The following is a 23901-nucleotide window of genomic DNA, read 5'->3' as shown; positions in this document are numbered from 1 at the left end:
ATGGCAAAAACTGAGGCTTAAACTAAGTGATATTTCTAAAGTCACTCAGCTTGTAAATGATACAGCTATGTCTAAGGATTCTAAATCCAGGGCTCTTTCTGCTTAAGCCACAGGTGCCTCTATGTTTGAAGATTAAATATTTTTAGTTACATAGATATTTTTTCTTGTAATATTTATTTTTTGAGACAGAGTCTCACTTTGTTGCCCGGGCTAGAGTGAGTGCCGTGGCATCAGCCTAGCTCACAGCAACCTCAAACTCCTGGGCTTAAGCGATCCTACTGCCTCAGCCTCCCGAGTAGCTGGGACTACAGGCATGTGCCACCATGCCCGGCTAATTTTTTCCTATATATATATTTTAGTTGGCCAGATAATTTCTTTCTATTTTTTTTTTAGTAGAGACGGGGTCTCACTCTTGCTCAGGCTGGTCTCGAACTCCTGAGCTCAAGCAATCCACCCGCCTCAGCCTCCCAGAGTGCTAGGATTACAGGCGTGAGCCACCACGCCCGGCCTTCTTGTAATATTTATCATATACATGTGTCTGTGCTCATCATGAGAATCAGTCATTAAACTTACAGAAAAGTTGTGTCAAGGAGGAAAACTTTTCCTTTAACCTTCTGAGGTTCAATCATTGATGGCCTGCAAATCAAGTTGGCAAAAGACATATTAGCAGGAAGAACAAGGAAACAAAAAAGATTTAATTACATATGCACAAGAGTTCACAAAGAAATGTGACTCAAGGAAGTGGCTAGAATTTGGGGTTTATATACTATCTTAATACGGAATGGGGAGGGGCAGAGGGGTACTTCTTAGACTTCTTAGAAGCCACTGGGGAGAAAGGTCACTTAAGGAAAAACAAATGACTTTTTGGAAAGATAAAAGATGGTTGAGCTCTTATTGTATTTTCAATTTTTTTTAAGAGACAAGGTCTCACTCTGTCGCCTGGGCAGGAGTGCAGTGGCACAATCATAGCTTATTGTAAACTTGAATTCCTGGGTTCAAGTGATCCTTCTGCCTCAGTCTCCCTCTTAGCTAGTTCTACAGGTGCGTGCCACCACACCCAGCAAATCTTTTTAAATTTTTTGTAGAGACAGGTCTTGCTAGTCTCCTAGGCTGGTCTCAAACTCCTGGCCTCACGGGATCCTCCCACCTGGGCCTCCCAAAGCACCGGGGTTACAGGCATGAGCCACTACTCCCAGCCCAGATGCTTTCCTTAATTCCTAACAGAAGACAACGTTTTTCAATCCATGAGTTTCCTTAAAATGTTTTAAATTTTTAAAGTTTGATTGTTTGGGGGAATTTTATGCTTAGTTCTTTTTCTTCTAATTTTTTTTTTCTCCTCTTAAAGGAAGCTATAATCTTTGGGAACCAAGATCATTAATAGAATGTAAGAGTTGGAAGTTTTCAGTTAGTCAAATCTTCCCCACTTTACAGATAACGAAACAGAAAAGTGACTGAGTGATTTGCTCAAGGTCAGAGTCAAGAATGAACAAGATTTTAAATAATGAGTCTGCTTTCTATTTCTGTGGGAGACATGCTCTTCTTGCTAAACTTTCTCCCTCAATCCTGGGTTAATTCTTTTGCATTGATATGTGGCTTTTAGTATGGTCCTAGTTTGGAATGTGTGGAATGAAAGGGAAACTATTAGGGCCTTCTGGAATTTAGTTCCCGGTCTTTCTAGGATTTTTAGGTGATATCTTATAACCTTATCAAACATTCCTTATTTTAAATGGACTTGTAGGTAAGCAAATATTTCTGCAGTGCCTATCCTGTATAAGTTATGGGGATTGCACTTTCACGGTGAAAGGAGGGAGCAGAGGAGCCAGTTGGTCGCTCAGATATTTGACTGATAAACCGGTCCCGTTTATGGTATGTTTGGCAATAGGGAAAATTCTCTCTAGGCTAACAAATGGAGGGGTTTATTATTTGTTTTAGCCAGCTTTAACGCCTCCATCGGTAACAATTCTTCGCATTTCCTAGAGTAGGGGCTAAGACGTACCCTGGAATCTTTCCTTTCTGAGGTGGATTTTCCAATTATGTCAGACTTTCCCGAAGGCTATCCTGGAATAGCCTTTTCTGCTTGAGCCATGGCAAAGACACTAGCAGGTCTGCAAGCTTTCTCCTCAGTTTGGAGCTTCTTGGAAGCACGACGGGCCCGACCACAAAGCTAGGTGACAAACGCGCACTACAGGACCTCCGCAGGCTCCCTCTGAGGAATCGGAGCGCGCCTGCGTGCCGGAGCCCCTTTGTTGCTCGGGCCCGGGAGACCGGCTGCGCCTGCGTGGTAGGCTGGCGCCTGCAAGTGCGCTGCAGCACTGGCACCGGCTGGGGGCGAGCAGACCTCGAGTAGCCGCCGCCGCCGCCGCCGCCGCCGCCTCAGCCGTTGCGACCGCCGCAGCGGAGTTCAGAGGGCCCTGAGGTGGGAGAGGCTTCCCACACGGTGACTGAGATGTCTTCCACAGCAGCTTTTTACCTTCTCTCTACCCTGGGAGGGTACTTGGTGACCTCATTCTTGTTGCTTAAATACCCGACCTTGCTGCACCAGAGAAAGAAGCAGCGATTCCTCAGTAAACACATCTCTCACCGCGGAGGTGAGAGGGGTCCCCAGAATCCGATGGCGGAGGTGGGGGAGGCTTTTTTTCCCCCGAGTCGAGCTGAGGATCCTTCGGAGCTTTGCAAAAGGCAGTGGATGGAAATACATGAGAGTTTGAGGGAGAATGGGGTTGTGTGAATGAATAGAGGGCTCCTCCGGAGGTGAAGGCGGCATGAAGGGGAGGTCTCCTGAGGGGAGGGAAGGCAAGGGGTCTCGCGTCAGAGCCACGGTGGGGAGTCTCTCGAGTGCAGCAGTGGCAGGGGTTCTGTGAAGGAGGGAAGACCCGGGCGAGAATGAAGGGTAGGTGGAGCGTTTCTCGGCGGAGGGAAGGATGATCGCAAGGTCCCTTCCTGGCAGCAAGGCACAAGGGGGGAGCGCCGTGCAGAAGCGAGGGTACCCCGCGGGGGGGAACCGGGAACAGACTGCTCGGAGCGAGACCGTGGCTGAGCGGATGGGGAGAGCCGGGGCGACGAGCAGGGCTGAGGATCTGCGTGAACCTGGAGCGGGCTGTAGCCCCGGTGTCTGTGATGTCTGGGGGCCGATCCTACCCCACGCTCCGAGCATTCATAATTGGGAAGAGAAGGAAACCGAGTCCCCAAGACAGGACATTTCACAAGGTCACAATTAGAGCTTGGGCAGAACTGGGACAGGAACTGGAGCATCCTGTTTCCCTAGGCTGCAAACCTTGCACCTGTTTGGTTTTTTTTTAGTTGGGGGGGGGGGGTAGATTTAAGCAGCACCTTGCACCCCAGCAAAGACACGTGGATTTCCAAAAGACTAAAAGATGATTTAATTTATGACAGGACAGTAATTGTTTAAGGAAAACAGAGATAAATTTCTTTTGGAAAAGCGTTTTGCTAAAAGGAGCCTAAGTAGTCTACCCTCTAATTTGCCTTTGCCTTCATTATTGTGTAATAATGTGTCTTCATTGCATTTCAAGCATGATGTATAACATTTTTTGAAATTGGAATTTTCCATCAATTTTAACTGCTCTATAGGGAAGAATGTTAAACCAGATTAAAATTGCTTGGAATTTATAGTTTAATACATACTTGAAATGGTAAACTCTAAAGCTATTTAGTGCCATAACACCTTTTCTAACAAGTATTGGCCAATGAATATGGTTTTAAATATCACAGAAATACCTTGTAATTCTTCTGTATAATCTGTATAATCTTATCAGTTAAACAGTTCTAATAAGTGACTTCAATAATTGTCCTAGTCTCCCACTCATGGAAAGCATCAAAGGTTTTAAAGGGTTTTCAGCTAAATGCCCTGTTATTGCTTATTCAGTTTATTGGTTTTATTAGATACATGATTAAAATGTAGAATGACATGTAACTGCTAACGTGCCTTCAACCACTGGAACCAGGGGCCAACTTTTAGTATTCAACTTGTTGCCATTCAACTTGAAGCAATTTTCAATGATAGTAGTCCTATTGAGGAGATAGGCAGTACACACTACAGCTGTGTTTACTGATTTACAAAAAGAAAAGTGTGCTTGCTAAAAACCCCAAACCAAAACAAAACTAGATCTTCCAAAAAGCTATCTAAACTGTCATTATAAATGATTGAAATTTTATTTTAGAAGAATTACATGTTCATCTTTGAAATTTTGTAACATTCTACAAGTGAAAAAAAAACAGCACTTCATAGAAATTAAAAAATGTATTAGATCATCACAGCAAGTATCAAAGCAAGGATAAGCTAGATCTCAAATTCTCATTTACTGTTGGAAATACTTTTAAAATATTTCTCCCTAGGCCGGGCGCGGTGGCTCACGCCTGTAATCCTAGCACTCTGGGAGGCCGAGGCGGGTGGATCGCTCGAGGTCAGGAGTTTGAGACCAGCCTGAGCAAGAGCAAGACCCCGTCTCTACTAAAAATAGAAAGAAATTATCTGGCCAACTAAAAAAAAAAAATATATATATATATATAAATTAGCCGGGCATGATGGCGCATGTCTGTAGTCCCAGCTACTTGGGAGGCTGAGGCAGAAGGATCACTTAAGCCCAGGAGTTTGAGGTTGCTGTGAGCTAGGCTGGACGCCACAGCACTCACTCTAGCCCAGGCAACAGAGCGAGACTCTGTCTCAAAAAAAAAAAAAAAAATTTCTCCCTAGATAGTAACTCATTTCAATATCACACCTCATAGAAAAATTTCCATGCATTATTTGTAAATGTGACATCAGTATTTGTATATTTAAAGATATAACTGAACCTTTCATGGTAATCTTGTCAAGTATCTGCAGATTCAAAATCTATTATCTGTACAATGGTCCTGCAAGCACTGTGGTAAGTTCCCATATGTTAGTGCCTAATGTGCTTTTGTTGGATATGTGTGCACCAAGTAATACAGTTGAATCCAGAGTGATAGAGGAGATAAGACACTTTGTAATTTAAGATACTAAGTCTCTGGAAAATAAAAGACATAGATAACTAGGAAGGAGTTACCTCCTTGATTGCTTTTAATTTTTGTCTTGGACACTGATAATAGTAATCACTGGTCTCTCTGTGCAAATGGCTAATATTTGGGCTTATTCTCTATTGCCCTAACCACAAATACCTGATATTTCTTGTAAACCAGATGTATGACCATTCCAATATTAAAACATCGATCATTCTTTGTGTATAAATATATGCACCTGGATTGGTATAATGTGAAACTCTTATTATGTCTACTACAAAAGCATTGTAATAAAGATTTAAAGCACCTGAGTCAGATTCTGGATCTAGGTGTTAACCTTGGGAATAAGCCTTAGTTTCCTTAATTAGCCTTGGGAATAAGCCTTAGTTTCCTTATCTATAAAATGGGGACTGTTTGCCTTGCTTACCTCCTGGGGTTATTATGACTATCAGGTGTATAAAAAGCTCTTTGAAAACTGCGAAATTGTTTAGAAATGTAAATGTGAATACAGTTGTATTTTGTAATACAACTTTGAGTTCATTGAGAAGGAATGAGATCTATACTTATGTTTTAAAGTTTTAATTAACACTTTTACTAAGATTGTCCTTTAAAGTAGAAAATACTCTAATGTTTCAAAAATTAAATGCTGTAGGCTTTTTGGTACCTCTTTAAAGCATACATTGTATTGTATTATGTTGTAACAGGACCTGTTAATACATCTGCTTACCTTAGTAGACTATGAGTTTCTCAAGGGCAGGGATCAGATTTATTAATTCTCATGTCTCTGGCCTTTAGTACAGATCCCGACATATAATAAAAATAATAACTAGGTATCTGCTAATTATCTACTGTGTGCTAGATCCTTTCCATGTGTTTCCTCAATTTATTTAATCAAAGAACACTGTTTATAATTACAACGTGTTGATGAAACATCAATAGGACCAAAGATATACCCTTTGGATTCTTTTTTTGAGAGAGTCCCACTCTGTTACCCTTTGGATTAAGTGGAGAACAAGCAGTACTCTCCAAGATGATTTTTTACTGTATCTTAATTACTGTATGAAATTATGAATTTCATTAATATTTTTGTGGTATATATTTTTTAGTTGCATAAGTAACTCATGTTCATTGTAGAAAATTTGGAAAATATAAAAATGAAAAAGGAAAAAATGCTTCCTAAAACTTTACTGTCTGGAGATGATCTCTGTTCATTGTTAACTGTTTTTTTTAAGAGACAAGGTCTTGCTCTGTTGCTCAGAGCGGATGCAGTGGCCCGATTACAGCTCATTGTAACCTCAAACTCCTGGGCTCCAGCGATCTTCCTGCTTTAGCCTCCTGAGTAGCTAGGAACTAATAGGCACATGCCAGGGGTCTCGATTTATTGCCCAGGCTGGTCTTGAACTCCTGGCCTTCAGTGATCCTCCTACCTTGGCCTCCCAAAGTGCTAGGATTACTGGTGTGAGCCACCGCACCTGGCCTTTTGTTAACATTTTGAAGTCTGCTCTTTAAGGATGTATGTTCCTACATTTGGAATCATCTATATATACATTTATTCCATATGCCCACTGCGTCAGCTAGAGAATTAAGCAGCAGGCATTTTAGAAAGAGTTCTGTTTATCAGGGCCTAGTGGCCAAAGAATAAAACAATATCACCCCAGTTGATCAAATTCCCACCTTTCTCCTAGTCATTTACCCTTCGTCTCCAGGTAGGGTACTCTCACAGTCTGGGCATCCTGCCACAGATTATTTGGCAGGGGACAGTTTGAGGGTAAGGATTGCTCTTGGACACTGTTTGGCTGCTTCTGGGCCCTAAACTTTAATTGGTTGTTCAAGGAGAAAACTGAGGTATCAATTTGAGTCTCAAATTGTCATTGGAAGTATTACTTAATAATAGCATTCCACAATTATACCTGAAACATGTTCCATTTTAGGGTATTGATTCTCTTCACCTCTTGTTCCTTCACTCATGTTATCAGGGAACTCTTCCTTACTTATCAGTGAGGACTTTTTTATAGCTGGCTGGCTCATTCCTATTGATGGCTTATTAGCAATGGAGTAATTTATCATTTATTTAATAGTACTATCCTGCTTAATAAAACAAACTTTAAAATGTGCTTATTTTTAGCAATGGAGATATATATATATATCTTAAACTTTTAAACTCTATATAAATTTACAAAAATTAAATATGTTTTACAAAAAGTATTGAAATATGACAGATTAAAAAACATTTATAAATGAAAACAATGTACGTGTGATGGTTAGTTGGTAAATGCTGTCTGCATATCAACATGCAGTTTGACTATCATCCTTCTGTGTGTCAGGTGATCTCTTGTGTGATTTATTAATATTTTTGCATATGGCACACAGTTCTAAAGGCCATTGATAACATAATGGCTATATTGATGTATTTAATATTTTTCTTTTATCTGCAAATATAAATTTATTTAGTTTTTCCTTTGAAATATAAAAATAATTTTGTGGTGTTCCAGGAAATCCATATTGAGAAATGTTCTTTTGTGTATACCATCTCTAGTCCTTTCAAGCTCTTTATGCTTTTATATAAGTCATGTATACTGTTTCCAAGACACACTATAAATGTTGAGTGAACAAATGAATTTAGAAATGAAGAAGGAACTTCATTGCATGATTTACTGAATAATTCCATTTTGAGTTGAGATAGAATCATATACGTAAACATGAAGATATGTTTTGTTTGGACTAAGCTATCCTTTACAGTATCAGAAAATACTTAATTTTGAAGATTGTTCTTTTGGACTGATGCACGTTGTCATATTTGTCATTAGTTTCATAAACATTCCACAAACACACACATCAGGTATACAAGGATGTTAATGATAGTGATGTTTGAAGTATAACTGTAAAACAAGTTGTACTGAACATTTATTGGTATGCAAAATACTTGGGATATGAGAAGGAAACTAGAAAGATATTTCTTTCCTTCACAGCATTTAAATCAAGTAAAAAATACAAAATAGAATGTTTTCTTTACTTTTCCTATCCTATCAGAGATTAACAAATCATAAAGTAATTATGAAGCACTATGTAAGGGAGGAAAAGTTAGTATAGAATGAAAACTTGGGAAGTATATAGTGAAGCAATAAATAAAATGAATTGGGAATTTTCAGAGAAGGTTTTCTCAAAGAAGTGAAAAATGTGAACTGGTGAAGAGGGAGATTGGAGGACATATACAGAGGAATTATGAACAAATTATTATATATTAGGACAGTATGTAAAAATCTGTGATAGGTATTCATTCTCTTCCACATTTCATATTAATTAAAAATTAAAATTTGTTCATATGTAAAATAGTTATTTGCAGAGATAATATAATAAAATAGTTATTTCCAGGAATTGTGTAAGCTGCTTATTGGGGGAAATGCAAATTAATAGCAAGCATGCTTCTGTGAATTATCTGATGATAATTGGAGAGAAAGGGAATTCAAACCATTTCATGAGAGAAGAGTTACCACTAAATAATTCCTTGGAGAGGAATACCATACTTTTTAATTAGTCCCTTAGTTACTCTCCAGATTTTCACCATATGGACCTAACAACTAATTTCTGGGGATTATCACTGTGGAATTTATCTTCAAGCTCTACAAACAAATAGAAGTATGTTGTAATAAGGGCCAATATGAATAACTTACCTGTAAAGATGAAATAAAAGGTGCTATATGAGTAGCAGCATGAAAACTGCAGCATAGTTAGTGATAAAAAGGATGGGCTTTGAAATCATACCACTTGTGGTTGAACCTCAGTCCCTTTTATTGGCTGTGTAACCTTAGCTAGGTTTTTTTGTAGGGATAGTTAATATCTCATGGTAGTTGTAAGGATTTTAATGAAATAATAAATAAAGAGCTAAGCACATCTGCCTTTTGATAATTACTAATGCCTTAACTACCTTTCAATATTTTAGTAATGACTGTTTAAGTTAATAAACTTATAAAATAGATGAAAGATGTTAACAATGTTTTCATGCTTAAGCTGTTAGGTTTAAGTGAATTAAAATTAATATGGAAAGCAGACATAAAAGACATAAATAGGCAAGCTTGAAATATAAATATTAGTAGTAAAAATCATGTTAACTGTGGAGAAATTGATTTCAGAGTACTGAATTTCTATCCTACCTTCTTCTTGACATATTTCCCCAAAACAAAAAGGTCAAAGAATAAGTGTCTTTTGAACTTTTTATTATGGCACATTTCAAACATACACAAAAGTAGTAAGGCTCCATGATCCCATCGTCCAGATAAAATTATCAATTTATGCTCAATCTTGTTTCACCTATATCCTTGCCTATCCTTCTCACCCAGATTATTTTGAAACAAATTTCAAATATCATATAATTTCCAACATTATATATATTTATTTAACACTATTTTGTGGGGTATTCTAAAAGATGTTAAGACAAAGTTCTTGCCATTGGGATTTGAGAAGGCTAAAAAATAACACTGCTTTTTTTCCCTTCCCAAGTTTGCAATCAGTTTAGAAATAAAATGCAGGCCTCAGATAGATGGAAGTCAAAATATTAACTTTATTACTAATAGAGCTGAATTTGGGCTGTACAATACCCTCTCTAAATTGAACTTAGCACTAAAATTGTGGCCTTTTTCTTGCATTGGCAGAGCCTACCCTGGCAAACTTTATACATAAATGAGCAGAAATTCTGTTCTTTATGAGGTTGAGCCACTCCAAATTAAGAGGACTCTGAAGGTTTGAATCACAGATGGACAGACAGTTCTTTCTCCTCAGTCACTTCTGCTCCCGTAAGAAGGAGTGTGTGAGGGAGTAGAGAAAGGTTAAAAATACTGTTGCTAAGGCTGGTCTTGAACTTCTGAGCTCAAGTGATCCTCCTGCCTTGGCCTCTCAAAGTGCCAGGAATACAGGTTTGAGACACCACACTTGGCCCAGGAAATGTATCAACATTTGGAATATTAGCATAATTTAGTGAATCAATATTTTCCAAATGATCAGTGTGTGATATAAAATCATACTTGGGTGAAAGATCCATTCAAATTTCATGATTTGTGAGCCACCGAGCTGGCCTATTATTGTTATTTTCAAATAAAGAAATAAAATTTAAATTTCTAGGATTTAATTTCTAATATATAATTATTAAAGGATATAACCCACATAATCAGAAGCTTTTTAGGGTATTCAATAATTTTTAAGAGTGTAAAGGGATTTGGAGACCAAAATGGTTGGGAACTGCCAGTTTAAGGCATTAACTCTTTTTTTTTTTTGAGACAGAGGTTCACTCCTGTTGCCCAGGATAGAGTGCTGTGGCATCAGCCTAGCACACAGCAACCTCAAAGTCTTGAGCTCAAGTGATCCTCCTGCCTCAGCCTCCCAAGAAGCTGGGACTACAGGTGCTCATCACCATGTCCAGCTAATTTTTGTTTCTATTTTTAGTTGCCTGGCTAATTTTTTTCTATTTTTAGTAGAGACAGAGTCTCACTCTTGCTCAGGCTGGTCTTGAACTCCTGACCTCAGGGAATCCTCCTACCTCAGCCTCCCAGAGTGCTAGGATTACAGGCGTGTCTCACCACGCCTGGCCTAAGGCAATAACTCTTAAGCGTAATAAGAATCATTATAATCTGAAGTGATAAGAAATTGCTTCATGGAAGAGGTGAGAAGTGAACTAGATCTGGAATAAAGGTTAAGAAAGATTGGGAGGCTGTGGTGAAGAGAATGTTCCAGGCAAGTGGCATGTGCATAATAATTTTATTGTCCCCTTTTTCTAAAAGTAATGCTAATTCTTCCAGGCATGGTAGCTCACACAAGGTTTACTTGCTGTGATAGACAAAAGCTTTCATCTTTGCTGTTTTCAAGTAGTGACTTTCTTACCAGTCCATTATGCTAACAGAAAGGATGGATCACCAGGGACATCTTTTCTGACTGGTTTCACAAACATTTTGTATCAGTGGCTTGTGCTCACTGCTGGGAAGCTGGACTGGTTGATGACTGCAAGATTTTGTTGTTCCTTGACCACTGTTCTGGTCATCCTCCAGCTGAAATTCTCATAAAAAATAATCAGCTTCTGTGGCTGTCTTAAAAAAATAGTATTTATGCCATATACTTTTCCCCAAATGTGACTTCATTAATTCAGCCATGTGACCAGGGTATCCATAGATCAATGAAGAGTAAATATGAAAACACTTTCTTCAAAAGTGTGCTAGCAGCAGTGGACAGAGACATGAGTGTAGAAGGATTTCTTTCTTTTCTTTTCTTTTAACAGAGCCGAGAGATATGCAAGGTTTTCAAAAGGAGGTTAGCATGAAGGATATTATATATGCTGTTGCCAATTCTTAGAACACAGTGACTAAAGTCAGAATTGTGTATGCCTGGTACAACCTTTGGTCTTCAACTATATTCAGTGATGATGAACAAGGTAGTGACTATTAAGGATTCCATATGTCAAGTAAGAAAGAAATGATATCTGACTTCCTTATTACTATTACATATGCAAAAATATATACCTTCAGAGTCCATCAGTAAATGGAAAGAGGTGGATATTGAAGAAGTTTTTAACATTGATAATGAGGCTACAGTTGTTTATTCATTGACTGATGGTGAAACAGCCAAAATGGTTTTGGATCACAGTAGATGATCATGGTAACAGTGACGATGAAAATGTCATTGTTAACACGGCAGAAAAAATGCATGGAGACGACATGATGAAAATGTATGATGAGCTTATTGAAGGACTAGAGCAGCATGCATTCATAACGAGAAATCTTGTCAGTTTATAAAATCAAAGAGAGACTTCTAAGACAAAAACTGTTTTTAATGAGGCATGTGACTCTGCAGGAAACATTTTAAAAAGCCACCCAGCAGAACACCTCCTCATCCCTAGAGGACCCACTTCCAGGTCCCCAAACTGCTTCTGATGTTTTCTCTCACCTAAAAAAAAAAAAACATTGTTTGTTTTTGCTGTTATTTTACAGCCAATACAGGTATTCTGGTGATGCTACTGTGCGTCTTAGTTACCCTAAACACATTATGTTTTCATTGTATTAATGGTATGTCATATTTTTTTACTGTTAAGTACTTATGTGTGAACAAGTGTAAGAAAAGCATTGCTTATTGGTAGCATATAAATTCAGAGTCAGGTTTGATGGTGATGCCAGACAACCAGCTTATCCCCATGGGTGCTTGAGATAGTGACACCTTTGCTTTCTGATGGTTAAATATACATAAACTTTGTTTCATGCATAAAATTATTTAAATTGTATAAAATTACCCTCATGCTGTGCTTAAAAGTTATATATGAAACATTAATGAATTTCATGTTTAGACTTGGGTTCCATTTCCTAGATATCCCATTATATATATGCAAATATTCCAAAATCTGAAAAAATCTAAAATCCAAAGTACTTCTGGTCCCAAGCATTTCAGATAAGGGATGCTCAACCTGTACCATTACACTCTTTGAAACACTTGTGATGTCTACAAAGTAAACATCAGTATTCATTAGATGTATCTTATTAAAATTAATTTCTGGAAAAGCAAAATGTTCAAAATACCTAAGTAAATGAAGTTTAAATTTAATGTTTTCACAGGTGCTGGAGAAAATTTAGAAAATACAATGACAGCCTTTCAGCAGTAAGTATGTAAAAAAATATCCTTTTCTTTTACAGTTTATCTTTAAAGTGATGATTCATAAAGTGAGGATAGTATACATATAGCATCTATTTGTGACAGTTGTTTCTATTTTATTAAAATTGCTTTTTTAATTTAGTTAGTCTGAAGTGTTACAAAGAGTGTTTGGCTTCTGTATTACTGAAAAACTAGATCAGAGTTTTGGGTAATCAAAAGATACTATAGTTCCAAAGCTGAAAGAAGACATTTGTAACAAGGAACATACTGTGTATAATGCTAATTAGTCTTGGAGAGAAAGAGAAAATGAAACAACTGTTACATTGGCTGCTATTTATGAATAGGATTATGTGTCTTTGTACCCATTAATTTTTGTACAAACCTGATCCTGCAATTTGGTTTCTATCTTGGAAGCCTCATGAGTGTTGATCTTATTTTTTTAACAAAGTTTTTAAAATTCCTATTTATAACTTATTCATATTTCATAGATGTCTTTTAGAGCACCTCACAGAAAAGCAGTAGTATAGACAGGAATGATAACTGATTAATACCTTGTTTGTTGTCTTAGAGTCAGTGATTATCATCAGTCTATGGTAATGGTGAGAACACTGTTTTCTTTTCCCTCAAAAATAAAGCAGGTTCCACACAAGCAGCTTTCATTATAAAAATAAAAAATAAAAATAAAGCAGGGAATGTGAACAGTAAACCCAAAGAAAGACATTACCTGTCCATATTTAGTAAGAAAAATATTTTCTTGTATAATTTTTGAGCCATTTTTATGTATATAATCAGGAAAATTTGAGTTAACTTTTTGTTCTGCTTCTCACCATCCAAAGATACCTTTGAGATTATTTTTCCTATTAGGTCCAAGGGCACTGCTACTTCACATTCCAGTTTCATCTAAATCCTATCTTCCTTGTATTTGTCATCTCTTACATTTCCAGCTCTATAACAGCCTTTTGGCTATGATCTCAGAAGTCTTTTCAAAAATGCAAAATTTTTCCTCCTATCACATAATATGAAATTGACTATTTTAATTTAAATTACTTTATTTAAGTTATTTCCTCTACCTAGATTGTATATCTGGCTAACTAGCTATAGCTAAATATAGCTATATAATTTTACATGTACAGTTTCTACTGAGATGCACACACACACACACACACACACACACAATCATGTATCACTTGTTGCCTGGGATGTAGGTGATATGTATAACTTGGGGAAAAAACTACTCATAACCGAGTACTTTTAGCATTCTTTATGTTTAAAGTATATTATTTCTTAAGTTTTTCTCCATATTTTTTGTTAAATTTTTACCAACCACTTTTGTTTATGAAATTAAAACACTGGGTTGAGTTAGTTATTTTTAAGGATGGTTACATTTGAAAATATCACAGTTTTTTAAAGATTTTTGAAGATTTTGATCCTTTGAAAATTTTTTTGATATTTAAAGGATATCTAATTTAGATGATTTGTACTTGTTAAATACATTATATTTCCTATCTTCGGCAGTTTTTATACAGTTTTATTCAAATAGTAACTACTGAAAAGTGCCACAGCCTTCTCTAACTATAATTGAGGCAGCTTTCTATAACTTTAAAAAACTTAGGGGCTGGGTGATACATGCTTTTGCATTCTGCTTTTTAAAAAATTATAAATATTTTACTGTTTAACTGCTAGGACACTTAGAAGGTTTTATTTTTAACATGTTTGTTTTATGAGCAAGAAAAATTATTTAAATGTAGTATTTTCAAGATAACATATATTAAAAAGCTAAAGAGTTATAAATACATAATCAGCAAAGGTAAATACTGTGCTTGACTATGGTATGTACTAATAGGATAAGTAGTTGAGGGAGAGATAGTAAAAATATAATGACCAGCTAAAACTTAGATCTTATTTATATTCATATTTAGATACATATTTCACAAAGTATGTAAGTTATGACATGGAGGTGAAGATAAGAAGATACTAGAGAAATTATAAGTATCTTAATAATCTTAACTTAATCTTAGTAAGTATCTTATAATCTTAACCAGGGAATCCTCGTTAAGATTAACTAGAAAGTCAGAAGATACCAAAGTTAGAAGAGCTATCATTTGAAGAGAGGAAGAAGCTATTTTAAAAATGTGAGATGTCCTAGCACTCTGGGAGGCTGAGGTAGGAGAATCGCTTGAGGTCGGGAGTTCAAGACCAGCCTTAGCAAGAGCAAGACCCCATCTCTACTAAAAATAGAAAACATAAGTCAGGCAACTTAAAATAGAAACAACCAAACAAAAAATTAGCTGGGCGTGCTGGCGAGCACCTGTAGTCCCAGCTACTCAGGAGGCTGAGACAGGAGGATCGCTTGAGCCCAGGAATTTGAGGTTGCTGTGAGCTAGGCTGACACCATGGCACTCTACCTGGGGCTACAGAGCGAGACTATGTCTCAAAGAAAAAAAAAATGTGAAATGGCTGAACATGGTGATTCACACCTATTACCCAGCACTTTGAGAGGCCAAGGTGTGAGGATCACTTGAGGCCAGGAGTTTGAGATCAGCATGGGAGAGAAAGCAAGACCTCGTCTCTACAAAAAATTTAAAAAGTTAGCTTGGTATGGTGGCATGTACCTGTAATACTAGCTACTTGGGAGGCTGAGATGGAAGGATCACTTGAGCCCAGGAATTCAAGTTTATAATAAGCTATGATTGTACCACTGCACTACAGCCTGGGGCACAGAGTGAAACCCTAACTCTAAAAAAAGAAAGTTTCAGATTAAGACAAAATTTGTCTAGGAAATTGAAAAGACTGTAGGAATGTAGGAAAAATTAATTCATTATGTTATAGTGGGGCTAAAGAAGTGATTAGGAGTGACAAAGAAAAATAATTGCATCTCACAATTTATGAAATGTACTTTAATGTGGTTTATAAAATGCTTCTACAAATGCCACCTTCCATAACTTATGAATGTGGCTCTTCTATTATTTTCTTAGGAGCAGGAATCTTTTCTTATTGATCTCTCAATCCCTAATGCCTAGCTCAGGTTCTGACATGAATAGACTCCCACTAGTTGCTCCCTGAATGAGATGTGGAATGGTCCATTCAGGAGTAAAGCTGAATATTAACAAAAGACAGATGAAGGAGACAGAACCCCCTCCATAGTAAGCGTAGAACCAAAAACTAAGGAATTATATTACACAGACACACACAGAATCACTAAGCCCTTCAGTGTGTAAAATTTGATTCTTAAGGGCTAATAAAAGTAGGTTATTAAATCAGGCTGCCTTTGTAAGTACCCATAGGACAATATGATCCCTGTGGTATTAACATGAATGGTAGGAGAAAGAAACAAATTGTATTAGCAATAGCTGGAAGTATAAGTTGGCAGACAAAGTAATTAATCAGTGACCTGATTCTCATGATAAATTTTTTTAGAATATCTAATTAATATGACTAATTATCTCATCTTTGAAATGAGAATAATAATACAACCTCAATATTGTGAAGAATAAATGAGATTAAAATAAATTCTTTAACATAGGGTCTGTTGTAAGTTGTTATGAATTGTTTCTGTGGAGTTTTTTTCACATCTTCTAGAGGTGGAGTTTTTATTTCTTTTTCAGGAAATGTTGAAGCCTTGGCTTCCCTAACTTTTTTCTCATGTTTGTCATCAGCTTGTCAGAAATTCAGCTATAAAAATATCTGGTGTTTCAACTGAAATAGGTGCATGTTGTCATTTATGGAAATTTTTGAAAGCCAAAATGACAAAAATTTTTTTCTTTTCTCACTATGTTCTAGCTATTTACATATCAAATTTGGCATAATTTACTAGGATAATTTATAAATTGACTTACATATACTTACTATTATTTTAAATCTTTATTTATTAGCTTGTTAATAACAATAAACATATAATAAATAGAAAAAATATTTTTCAAATAATTCCTAAACATTTCTAGAAATAGCTAGAGTCAAACTTCATACTTAGAAAGATTTTTACACCTGTAATCCTATCCCTCTGGGAGGCCGAGGCGGGTGGATTGCTCAAGGTCAGGAGTTCGAGACCAGCCTGAGCGAGACCCCGTCTCTACTAAAAATAGAAAGAAATTATCTGGCCAACTAAAAATATATATAGAAAAAAAAAAATGAGCCGTGCATGGTGGCACGTGCCTGTAGTCCCAGCTACTCGGGAGGCTGAGGCAGTAGGATCACTTGAGCCCAGGAGTTTGAGGTTGCATAGGCTGACGCCATGGCACTCACTCTAGCCCGGGAAGCAAAGTGAGACTCTGTCTCAAAAAAAAAAAGAAAGATTTTTTAAGTAATATGTATAATTTTTTTAAATACATGAAAATGTGAGCCGGGCGTGGTGGCTCATGCCTGTAATCCTAGCACTCTGGGAAGCCGAGGCGGGAGGATTGCTCGAGGTCAGTAGTTCGAGACCAGCTTGAGCAAGAGCAAGACCCTGTCTCTACTAAAAATAGAAAGAAATTAGCTGGACAACTAAAAATACATATATATAAAATTAGCTGGGCATGGTGGCGCATGCCTGTAGTCCTAGCTACTCGGGAGGCTGAGGCAGAAGGACTGCTTGAGCCCGGGACTTTGAGATTGCTGTGAGCTAGGCTGAGCTAGGCACTCTAGCCCGAGCAACAGAGTGAAACTCTGTCTCAAAAAAAAAAAAAAAAAAGAAAGAAAGAATATGTGGATAACTCTTGCTCATGCAGGTTTGTGTAAGTACTCTATGATGTTTGCACAAGGATGAAATCACCTGTTGATTCATTTCTCAGGACATATCCGTCATTACGCAACACATGACTTTATAATATTTTTATATTAGGTGTTTTAAGTATAAAACAGAAGATACCTTTGGGTATCTTATGAGATTCACAGACAAAATAAGGATCACAAGAGCTTGTGTGTTTAAAAGGCTGCTCAGTGTTTATTAGATTAAAGTCCTGCTGACCAGGCTTGGTGGCTCACACCTGTAATCCTAGCACTCTGGGAGGCTGAGGTGGGAGGATTGCTTGAGCTCAGGAGCTTGAGACCAGCCTGAATAAGAGTGAGACCCTGTCTATATCAAAAATAGAAAAAAATTAGCCAGGTTAGGGGTTCTCATCTGTAATCCCAGGTACTTGGGAGGCTGAGGCAGGAGGATTGCTTGAGCCCAGGAATTTGAGGTTGCAGCGAGCTATGATGATGCCACTGTACTCTAGCTGGGGTGACAGAGAGAGACTCTGTCTCAAAAATAAATAAATAATAATAATAATTTAAAAAATATATAAAAACTTATTTTTACATCAGTGGAATTATACCTACTTTTTTCATTCAAATATACCTCAGCAGTGCCATTCCATGTGAATACTTTATTTTTTGAAATGGCTACATGTTAATGACTACTTCTTACTTACTATAGATCTGGATTGTGATTGATGATCATTTAGGTGCTAATTGGGTGATAATTAATTAAAATTTAAAATGTTAATGGGGCCGGGCGCGGTGGCTCACGCCTGTAATCCTAGCTCTGGGAGGCCGAGGCGGGTGGATCGCTCGAGGTCAGGAGTTCGAGACCAGCCTGAGCAAGAGTGAGACCCCGTCTCTACTAAAAATAGAAAGAAATTATCTGGCCAACTAAAAAATATATATACAAAAAAATTAGCCGGGCATGGTGGCTCATGCCTGTAGTCCCAGCTACTAGGGAGGCTGAGGCAGTAGGATCGCTTAAGCCCAGGAGTTTGAGGTTGCTGTGAGCTAGGCTGATGCCACGGCACTCACTCTAGCCCGGGCAACAAAGTGACACTCTGTCTCAAAAAAAAAAAAAAAAAAAAAAAAAAAAAAAAATAAAATGTTAATGGATGTTGATAACTAAAACAGGGCTTCATTCCACGAATTTAGAAATGTGTTGAATACCTACAATGTGCCCAACATGAGCAATATTTGAAAATATGGAACACACACAGGCCCTTCTAGAACTTTAATATCTAGTTGTGGAGACATGACCTTATATGAAACCACTGGGAAACAATTTGACTGCATGGGAATATATTATACAAACTGTAATTTATCTACTTTTATATTTTCTTTCACTCTTGCTCTTTGCATCTGGAATTTCAAAAAGAAAAATTGTTTCTTTTTAAAACTTTCTCTCTGTCCCACTCATGTTTAGTTTTTCTTCAACCTTGAAATATCATCTGTGGTAACTGATACGTAGAAGGCTATGTAGGCATTTTACATATACAGAGAACTGTCTCTTTTTCATTCTATGTTTAACAAATATTTATGAGGTACCTGCTGTACAAGGCCCTGTGCTTAGGCACTGGGAATACAATTGTAAACAAGACAGAGTTTGCAAACCCTTTCCTCAAAGAGCTCATGTCTATTTGGGCAAGTTGTGGGGAAGATAAACAGGTGAGTTCAAAACAATGCCGTAAGTACTATGATAGAGTAAACACAGGGTGCTGCAGGAAGAGCTGGCGATTTGGTAATATGTAAATAGGTAACCTAAACTTGTCTAGGGGGATAAGGGAAGTAAGATATTCTGAAGTGTGGTGGTTTCTAAGCTTAGACCTCAAATGCAAGTAAAAGCAGATAAGGGGAGGAAGAAAAACTATTTTTAAAACTTGTTATTGTGGTGTTGTGGTGTGTATAATACACATTCAGTAAAGTGCACACATCCTAAATGTATAGCCCAATGAATCTTAACATACATATACACCTTTGTAACCACCATCAGGTTAAGATTTAGAATATTTCTAGCACTGGCTGGGCACCATGGTTCAGACTTTTAATCCCAGTTACATGGGAGGCTGAGGTGGATGGGTCTCTTGAGGGATCCAGGCCAGCTTGAGCGACATAGCAAGACCTCATCTCAAAAAAAAAAAAAAAGAACATTTCTAGCACTCTTGCGACCTTTCCCAGGCAGTACCTACCCCTTATCCTTAGATAACCATTATTCTAGTATTTATTATGATAGATTGATTTTGCCTATTCTTGATAACATAAATGTAATCATATAGTATTTATGTTTTGTCTCTGGTTTTTCTGTCTTTCAATTTATGTCTTTAAGATTCATTCATGATTTTGCAAAAAATAATCTTGAACATGATTTTTGATGGCTAAATGCACTAATCTCTCTCAGATATATACTTTTTTTCTTTATTTTATTTTTCTCTTTTTTTTTTTTTTTGAGACAGGGTCTCACTCTGTTGCCCAGGCTAGAGTGCTGTGGCGTCAGCCTAGCTCACAGGAACCTCAAACTCCTGGGCTTAAGAAATCCTTCTGCCTCAGCCTCCTGAGTAGCTGGGACTACAGGCATACGCCACCATGCCCGGCTAATTTTTTTTCTATATATATTTTTAGCTGTCCAGCTAATTTCTTTCTATTCTAGTAGAGAAGGGGTCTCGCTCTTGCTCAGGCTGGTCTCGAACTCCTGATCTCAAGCAATCCTCCCGCCTCGGCCTCCCAGAGTGCTAGGATTACAGGCATGAGCCACCACGCCCGGCCTGTGACTGCCCTTTGATCAGGGAGGGCCCTTCCCACCCTTCCATACCCACATTTTCATGTTTACATACCCTCCGTCCCCACACTTCAGGCCTGTTTCTCTTCATCAAATTCTATTTCCACCTCTTTCCATCCTCTGAGATCAGGCCCACATCTCACCCCATGTTTTCACTCTCCTCCATTTTCCTCAGAAGGAGCCCCCTCCCTCCCTCAGGTCCCCCCAACCCACTGCTGGACAGCAGCTGCTGCCTGGGTGCTGCCACCTAGGTCCTCTCTCTGCACACCTTGAGGGATACCACCCCCACCCCCAAGTGTCCCATGTCTGGAATGCTGTTGCTGCCTCAGGCTCAGCCACAGGCGCCCCTCTAATTTTTTTTTTTTTTGAGAGAGGGTCTCGCTCTGTTGCCCGGGCTAGAGTACAATGGTGTCATCATACCTCACTGCTGGGCTGAAGTGATCCTTCATACTCAAACTTCTGGGCTGAAGTGATCCTGCTGCCTCAGCCTCTCCTGTAGCAAGGACTACTGGCCTGTGCCACTACACTGGGTAATTTTTCTATTTTTTGTAGATACCGGATCTTGCTTTGTTGTTCAAGCTGGTCTCCAACTCCTGGCCTCAAGCAATCCTCCTGCCTTGCCCTCCCAAAGTGCTAGGATCATAGGTGTAGTGGGCCTGGCACTCTAATGATTATTCCTATTGCTTATCTTTTCTTGTGCTTTTGGCCCATTTGTGGGCTTTCTTTAGAGAAAGTCTGCTACTCAAGTCGTTTGCACATTTTTGAATAGGGTTGTTTGTTTTGCTATTTTGGGGTCATAGGAATTCGTTATATATCATGAGGATAAATCCCTTATCAGATATGTGATAGTAAATGTAGTCCCTCATTCTGTGGGTTGCCTTTTTACTCTACTGATAATGTCCTTTGATGCACCAAAGTTTTTAATTTTGATGAAGTACACTTTGTCTGTTTTTTCTTTTGCTTACTGTGCTTTTGGTGTCATAGCTAAGAAAGCATTGCTAAATCTAATATCATGAAGCTTTTCGCCCATGTTTTCTCCTAAGAGTTTTAGTTCTTACATTTAAGTCTTTGATCCATTTTTTGAGTTTATTTTTGTATGTGATGTTAGGTAAGGATACAACTTCATTCTTTTACGTGCTATATCCAGAACTCCCAGTATCATTTATTAAAACCACTGTCCTTTGGTCATTAAATGGCCTTGGCACTCTTGTTGAAAATCATTTGACCATATATATGAGGATTTATTTCTAAGCTCTCTATTCTGTTCCATTTATCTTTATGTCTGTCTTTATGCTGGTACCGCACTGTTTTGATTACTGTAGCTTTGTAGTAAGTTTTGAAGTCAGGAAGTAAGAGTCCTCCATTTTGTTTTTCTTTTTCAAGGTTTTGACTATTCAGTGTCCCTGAGATTCTGTATGAATTTTATGATGGATTTTTCTATTTATGCAAAATTTGGGGGTTTTGCTAGGAATTGCATTGAATCAATCTGTAGATTGCTTTGGGTAGTTATTAACATTTTCACTACATATATATATATATATCTTTAATTTCAGCAGCATTTTGTAGTTTTCATTGTACAAGTCTTTCATCTCCTTGGTTAAGTTAATTTCTTAGTATTTTATTCTTTTTGAAGTGATTATAAATGGAATTATTTTCTTAATTTCCTTTTCAGATTGTTCATTTTTAGTGTATAGAAATGCACCTGATTTTTGTGTGTTGGTTTTGCATTTGGCAACTTTGCTGAATTCATTTATTAGTTTTAACAGTTTTGTGGTGGAATCTTTAGGATATTCTCTATTTAAGATTGTGTCATCTGTGAACAGAAATAATTTTACTACTTCCTTTGTAATTTTGATGCTTTTTTTTTGCCTAATTGCTGGAATTTCCAATACTATAGTGAATCAAAATGATAAAGGCAAGCATCCTTGTCTTATTTCTTAATCCTTTCATTTTATAGATTTGGAAATGTAGGCCCCGGGAGGAGCATTTACTTGCCCAAAGTTATACACATTCATAGCAAAGCAGGAACTGGAGCCCAAATCTCTTGACTTCTGGTCCAGTATTTTTTCCATTGTATTGGGTTGTCAAAATTAACAATAGCTGGTTATGGAAAGGAGGCAACACGATTCTCTTATTCTTAGTTCACTTAGAATATTTTCACATGAATAAGTCATAATAGATGATGGTATTGAGGAGATGTTTTAGTATCATAGGGGTTTTTTGGATTTGTAACTCTGAATTGTTATATCTGATGCATGTAACCTAAATGTTTACTTAAATTTCAGAATATCATTCTTCTCTTTATTTCTTCAGTGCAGTTACAATTGGAACTGATATGCTAGAATTGGACTGCCATATCACAAAAGATGAACAAGTTGTAGTGTCACATGATGAGAATCTAAAGAGATCAACTGGGGTCAATGTAAACATCTCTGATCTTAAGTACTGTGTAAGTAAATATGTATGATAAACTAATATCTACTAGATATTAGGGCCTGTAAGATTTTTAAAATAGTGAAGGCCAGATATTGCTTCAATATATAATTGTTTTAAATGATAGTGATTAAATAATGAATGTCAAAGGAAATTTGAAAAACTATTCTGACTTCTAATGAGGATCTGTATTATATACCAATATATCTATGGAGACTTATTTTTATAAATATAATTTTAATAAAATTACCAAAGTCCTTCCATGCCAAGTGAAGGCAAAAATAAGAAAAAAAAATTGCAAAAGTCCTCAGATGTCAAACTACTGGAGTTGAACTTGTTTGAAGTATTCTGTAATTTATTTGGTTCAGATTAAAGATATATATTAGTTTTAGTCTTCAAGTATAGGAAAGCACCATTTAAAAACCTGATCATATCTGGGCACGGTGGTGCATACCTATAGACCCAGCTATTTGGGAAGCTGAGACAAGAGGACCCCATGAGGCCAGGAGTTCAAAGCCAGCCTGAGCAACATAGCAAGATCCTGTCTCCAAAAATTAAAAAAAAGTATATATAAACCTGATCGTAATAGTTTACATGCTCATTATAGTAAATGCTGACAAATGGAAGGAAAAATAATGCCTAATTTTACCACCTAAAGAAAACTTACTTTAACAGAGTTCTATCTGTATGTATAGTATACACTGTAGGTTTATTTAGATTTGTGTTCTTACTATGTATCATATACATTGTGTTTTAAACACTTTATAGCATGATAAACATTTTCCCATGCTTTTTAAGAAAAAATAGACTTCATTTTTTAGAGAAGTTTTGGGTTCATAGCAAAATTGAGTGGAAAATACAGAGTTTTCACATACCCGCACAGTTACCCACACAAGGTACAGCCTCCCTCACTATCAACATCTGCACCAGAATGGTACTTTTTTTCCTTCTCTTTTGATAACTTTGGTAGAAGTGGAACATTTTTTACAGTTGATGAACATACATTGACACATCATTATTGCCCATAGTCCATAGTTTACATTAGGGTTTATTCTTGGTGTTGGACAACATTCTTTGGGTTTGGACAAATTTATAATGACGTGTATCTGCTATTATACCGTCATACAAAATAGTTTCACTGTCCTAAAAATCTTCCGTTCTCTGCCTATTTAGCCCTCCCTTCCCGTAGCCCTTGGCAACCACAGATCTTTTTGCTATCCCTTTTGCCTTTTCCAGAATGTCATATAGTTGGACTCATACAATATTTAGCCTTTCAGATTCCATGCTGTTCTTTCATGGACATTTCAAATGACTGCAGTTATTCCATTGTGTGAATATATAGTTATTTTTAACCA

The 23901-nt window shown here is 37.2% G+C and overlaps 1 protein-coding gene across 1 annotated transcript in view; it reads left to right on the top strand.

The window, feature by feature from the left end:
* The first annotated feature begins 2308 nt into the window (after positions 1–2308).
* The window catches only part of GDPD1 (glycerophosphodiester phosphodiesterase domain containing 1), a 40009-nt gene continuing 18416 nt past the window's right edge, over positions 2309–23901 (top strand). The window contains exons 1-3 of the mRNA XM_045525635.1: positions 2309–2588; positions 12582–12624; positions 22427–22562. Coding sequence (XP_045381591.1) covers positions 2447–2588; positions 12582–12624; positions 22427–22562 — 321 coding nt within the window. The 5' untranslated portion in view covers positions 2309–2446. The remainder of the gene's footprint in view (positions 2589–12581; positions 12625–22426; positions 22563–23901) is intronic.

The sequence above is a fragment of the Lemur catta genome, chromosome 15 (genome assembly GCF_020740605.2).
Source record: "Lemur catta isolate mLemCat1 chromosome 15, mLemCat1.pri, whole genome shotgun sequence".
Classification (NCBI taxonomy): domain Eukaryota; kingdom Metazoa; phylum Chordata; class Mammalia; order Primates; family Lemuridae; genus Lemur; species Lemur catta.
This window is presented reverse-complemented; position numbering and strand designations above follow the sequence as displayed.